The following is a 5,778-nucleotide window of genomic DNA, read 5'->3' as shown; positions in this document are numbered from 1 at the left end:
TGATTATTAACCGATTTTTTGTACAGTTTACAAGAACTAGTCCTTTTTTTATGCGGGATTCGAAGAATTCTTGAAGAAAAACTTTGTCGATTTGGTGGACAAGTATGGAGAAGATTATTGTTCGGGTATTATGTAATTCCAAAATATTTAAAATCATGGATAAATTATCTTACAATTAGTACAATCTGTTAAACAAGATAATATACTAAAATTATATAATACGTATAGAATTACATGCTTTACTTAATTTTGTGACCTGGACTAAATCAATAAATTTTGATTGTTAGGATTACTATATATACATATAATACTGTATAATTACTGTATATATACATCAAATATAGTGTTTTCTACATATCGCACTGATTGTCAATCGATTTTTTAATAAATCAATTATGTATTTATTGTGGTAATTGTAATGAAATGTAAATATTGAATAAAAATTGAGAAATATGTATGTAATTATATCGACATATTTATTATATCGACTGTTCTTGAATAATTGTCCAACGATTTGTATCAACGATTTTTAATTTTATTAAGTTTGTCACCTCTCTCAATTTCAATTGAGTTGCATTAATTTTTGTCAATTTTAATAGTTTATAAAAAGTTAAATTAATAGTTTAATTATGAAAAGATTTCAACTCTGATCATCAGAGCTGGGTAAAATGCCATTCGAATTTCATTTAAAGTACTAAATGTAAAAAAATATTTAAAATACAAAATGCAAAATAGGTTTTAAATATAAAATGGATAAATAAGTATTTTAATTTTCGAATGCAGAATGATTTTTCCTGTATTAAAGTATTTTATAAAAAAATTCGTGGTTCAATCAATTCGATCTTTTATTTTTGTTTGTATGTTGTACATTCTCTTTAGATTTTCGCCATTTTTGGATTAGATCCAAATAATCTTGAAAAATGTCTTGTTTAATATTAGGGGTATCGTTTTAAATATAAATATATATATTTAAATTAACTTTTATGTTATTCGTATTTTTGTTTTTTTTCTTCGTTTTCTTTTTCTTCGATGTCATTGTTCTCTTGATTGCTTGTCACTTTTAACTAATAAACGAAATTGATCAATTTTTAATTGCAGACATACCAAGAACTATTCTATAGCGATTATAATAAAGTCCACAGCACATATAATAAAATTTTCTTCTTCTTCTTCTTCTTCTTCTTCTTTAACCATTATTGTTGTCGCGATCGCATATCAAATGAGTCGAGTTACGAACGTTACTCGTAAGTTCAACATAACCATAGAAAAACTAGCCAAAGCTATCACAGATTTGGATCTTATTCTTATGCGTCTTATTCTTATCAATGATTCTAGGGAAATTTATGAACACATATAGGAAAATCAATTACCTATTTTATAAATGGTTAAATAATAGAGATAATTCCACTTCACATATTAGGTGTAGTAAAAAGAAATCCATTATTTTTCCATTCAATTTCATGTAAAAATAATGGATTTCTTTTTATTACACCTAATATAAAATGGAAATGGAATTTTCAAAAACCATTTAAAATGGAAAATATAAAATGTCATTTCGATTTTAAATACATATTTAAATACATTTTAAATACATATTTAAAATAAAATTATTTTAAATATTATCTTCTTCTGATTATCATTCTTCTGATTGATATGAATTTAAATGTTTTTATACTAAAATGAATTTAAATGTTTTTATATTAAAATTTTATATTAAAATGTAAAAGTTGTGCATATTTAAAATAAACAATTTTCAACGTGCTTATTTATAACGTGCTTATTTACAACAAATTTAAAGATTAAATATACTTATGAAATTATCTGAATATTTATCTGAATATTCATTATAAGTGAGTCGATATATTTATTAATCGATAATTTGATACATATAAAAATAAAGCTCGTTAAAAACTTCCATTTTTTCCGCAGAAACTTTAGAACAACTTAATGCAGCTATCGGAATTACCATGTTTCTTTTAATTAATATAGTGCGATTAAACAATAAGCTTGCAATTTTATTGTACAATTAGCAGCAACATACGTATCAAATATGTTATGTATGCATGAAACATAAATATCCGATAACGTTAATTTACAAAAGAGAAATAACAGGAAAATTGTATGTGCACTTTGTGATAACAAGTAAATAAGTGTTATCTAGTTATTGTTAAATATTTATCGTGTGATTAATACGAGTTAATTATAGCAACGTAGACTTATACATATAATGCGACTACATACAATTATAAAAGCAAGTTTACTTTCATACATTTAAAATTACTCTTTCTTAAGAGATGTACAATTATGCTTGTTTCTTCTTTTTACTGTTACAGTATAATTTAGCTACAACTTATTCACATTTTAAATTGTTTACTTATATCACTTTTCTCTTCTTTTTAAATTTTAAACAATGATAATTTTATAACAGCAGCTGTTACACGAAAGATATCTCAAAATATATCTGTGTAATTTTGTAGATAAAATAAATGAAGAAAAAACTCACACATATATACAAACAAGTTAGACAGGAAAGACGATAACATTATACATTACAATGGCCAATGGCGTTTTAAGGCTGCTAAAGAATCGGTACAAAGATAAAATTGAGAGAGGGCCCAGGAATTACTATTAATTCAAGGTAATTCCTATACAGCATAGATCTGTAATATTGCAGCAAAAAATTCATAAATATTTACCACGCACCGGAGCCTGCAGAAGCTCGCGGATCCTGAAACTTATAAGGGATTTTGAGGCCCGTTGATGCATTGCACCAGTTGCGTCGATGTTAAAAACGCCCCTGACGAGCATTGCAAGTTATTTGCAAGTAGCACAGAGAGCGTAATGTTTAGACCATCGATTAGAGTTCTGAGATCACGTCAACTATAGCTAACTCTCCCCACTTAGTTGGTAATTAAACCAGACCAGTCGCTTGGCAGTACTGTGTTGTAAGCAACGAACAGAAATCGACGCATTACAAATGTTGAAGATCGCACGTTTCCGCGACATTTGGACAAAATGTCCTTTGACAAGATTATACACGCAGAAAATAAACATCGGAGTTATCGGAGCAGATTTACAAAAGGAAATAGATAAAATGCAACGCATTAGACCGTCGGGGCAACCGCCTAAAGTCTGGCAGCAGATAGAGAAAAAGGATAAAGATGGAAAACTGATGAAATTCACGATTCAAGAGATTCCCGAAGATCGGTATGAAGACGCGGTTGAACATATGTGCACATTCTTCTTAGCCGATGAACCAACTTGCCAATGTTTAAGTAAGTTTCACCGATTATATGAAAACTCAATGTTTTTTTGATGACTTTTTCTTTTATTATCCATGAATTTAATTGTAAGAAAAAATAAGTAAAGTGTCATTTTAAAAGAATAAAGAAATCTTACAGATTATTTTTATTTTTATAATATTTTCGACCTGAGTGGGTTTGCACTGAGTTGAATTGGATAACGTTCTATTACTGGTTGACGTTACATGGTTTTATCAATAGAAGAACGTACACTGCAGTGCATTAATTCGCTGGATCATAGTAGCGGCCCGACTTATCGACGTTTATTTTTTACTCAAATACTATCAACTTTACAGAAAAACTGCTAGAGACAAAAATCATTTATTTTCTTCTCATAAAATTCTAAAAATTTTTTCAGAATTTTTTATCAACTTTTTAATACTGCATTTTCTTATTTTCGGACCACTACTATGATCCAGCGAATTAATGCATTGCACTGTACAACATCATTAATTCACACATGTGTTATATTGCAATTATATTGTTGAGTAGAAAATTACAATAATATGTACGTTACATGCAACTTGGTGTTTGCTGAGAACAAGTTGATGCAAACTCGTTCGGACCGGATACGCTATTAGAATGATTCTTAATAGGGAAGAAAATGATTATCTTTTATAATCATATTTAATTACATATTACATCTATTCTTTGTCACTTTTTGCTCTATCTTTTTTGCAGATGCAGTAAACGATCCTTTATTTATACAAGACATGAGCACGTTATGGCGTCTACTAGTCGCACAAGGTATATCTATAGCTGCATTTACCGACAATCCTAACGGTGGAAAACCTGTAATTGCTGGCATGAATACTCTGGGTGTCGATGTTAAAAATAAGAAAGACAGCATTTCCGGTTATCAGGTTAGTTACATAAAGCAAGCTTTGTTAATATAAATCAGATTATTCTATTCAAGTTCATGCTCCTGGAAGTTTTAAAGTGTGCTTATAATATAATTATATATTAATATAATATAAAGTAATTATATTATATTACAAATGAATACAAAGATAGATCAAACACGAGCTTAAAAATAAGATAGATAGAAATAAAGTTATTATGACATTAATTTATATCATAAAAGATGTGAAAGTTTTTTACAATAATTAATAAATAAAACGTTTTGACTTTACTTATTCTCAGCTATTACAATAATAAAAGTAATTGTATATTAAAACATTATTAACAAATTATTACAAATAAAATTAAATATTTGAAAGAACACAGAAAATTAAACTATATTAAAGGTTGGACAATATTTATTTTTTATTTAAATTTTCAAGATATGAATTCTATAAATAAAATTTGTAGAGAGATTATTCATTTAGCAACAAATTTTTGCTCTTACAAAAAGCCTTTTCATCGTTTTGAATATATCTCCATATAGATTTTATGTATAGAATTCATATCTTGAAAATTAAAACCTCAAGATTTTTATTGACTATTGATTTCATTTATCTTACGACTTTAAAAATCTTATCCCTTTGACTCCACTTTTTTCACCTTTCACCTCAAACGAAGAAAATTTTGACAATTATTTATATTACATAAAGAAGATTTAATTTTTAATAATTTATTTACTGCAGTATATTGTTCAATCTTTGATATGGTTTCGTTGATTAATTTTCTCTATGTTTTTTCCAATATTTAATTTTATTTGTAATAATTTGTTAATAACGTTTTAATCTTATACAACTTTTATTATTGTAATGGCTGAGTAAAGTTGATGACTAAGTAAAGTTGAAACGTTCCATTTATTAATTATTGTAAAAAATTCACATCTTTTATGATATAGATTAACATCTTAACAAACTTTAATCTTATTTTTAATCTCATGTTTGACCTATTTTCTTATTCATTTGTATTTTATATATTTGAGCAAGAAAATCATGTTATTATATAAATTGATAGAATGGCTCAATTGAAATAAATTAAATATAAATAATAACAAAAGCTATGAACCAATTAAAATTAATAAAATTTAATATTTAAAAATATAAAATTTAATAATTAAAAATATAAAAAATACATACGTTTTGATGCCAATCGGGTCATTCTCAATTAGAAAAAATTAAAATAATAATGTTACAATAGTCAGATTCTCAAATAGAAATAACAATGTTTTGTGCGTTATGTAGTAGATTAAAAATGTAGATATGTGTCAAATGCTTCTATGTTCCTCTTCGTTAAGAATATATGGTCCATTGAAATATTCAAAATAAAATGTTGAACTCGATCAATATGATTGGAACGCAAGTGATGCTCTCATTTTTCTTCTATGAAAAAATAATACTACTGACAAGAATTGTTTTTTTTTTTTAAACAATAGTTAAGATCAGAATAAAATAGTTAATAAATAGTTACAATATATAAAAAAAACAATTGACAGTAATTAAAAATAGAAAACAGAAGAAAAGATTTAAATATGTGTAATATAAATAAAATAAAGTTAAAATTTTGTTAAAAATGTCTTAAT

General features: G+C 26.1%; 1 protein-coding gene across 1 annotated transcript; it reads left to right on the top strand.

Moving 5' to 3' along the window:
- Positions 1-2,977: 2,977 nt before the first annotated feature.
- LOC105625204 lies at positions 2,978-4,165 on the top strand (the record flags this gene model as incomplete). Its single annotated transcript, XM_012206546.1, has 2 exons — positions 2,978-3,275; positions 3,984-4,165. Coding segments are annotated over exons 1-2 (480 nt in total), but the record flags the coding sequence as incomplete, so codon positions are not given.
- Between the last annotated feature and the right edge of the window lie 1,613 nt (positions 4,166-5,778).

Source organism: Atta cephalotes, assembly GCF_000143395.1.
Source record: "Atta cephalotes unplaced genomic scaffold scaffold00296, whole genome shotgun sequence".
Classification (NCBI taxonomy): domain Eukaryota; kingdom Metazoa; phylum Arthropoda; class Insecta; order Hymenoptera; family Formicidae; genus Atta; species Atta cephalotes.
This window is presented reverse-complemented; position numbering and strand designations above follow the sequence as displayed.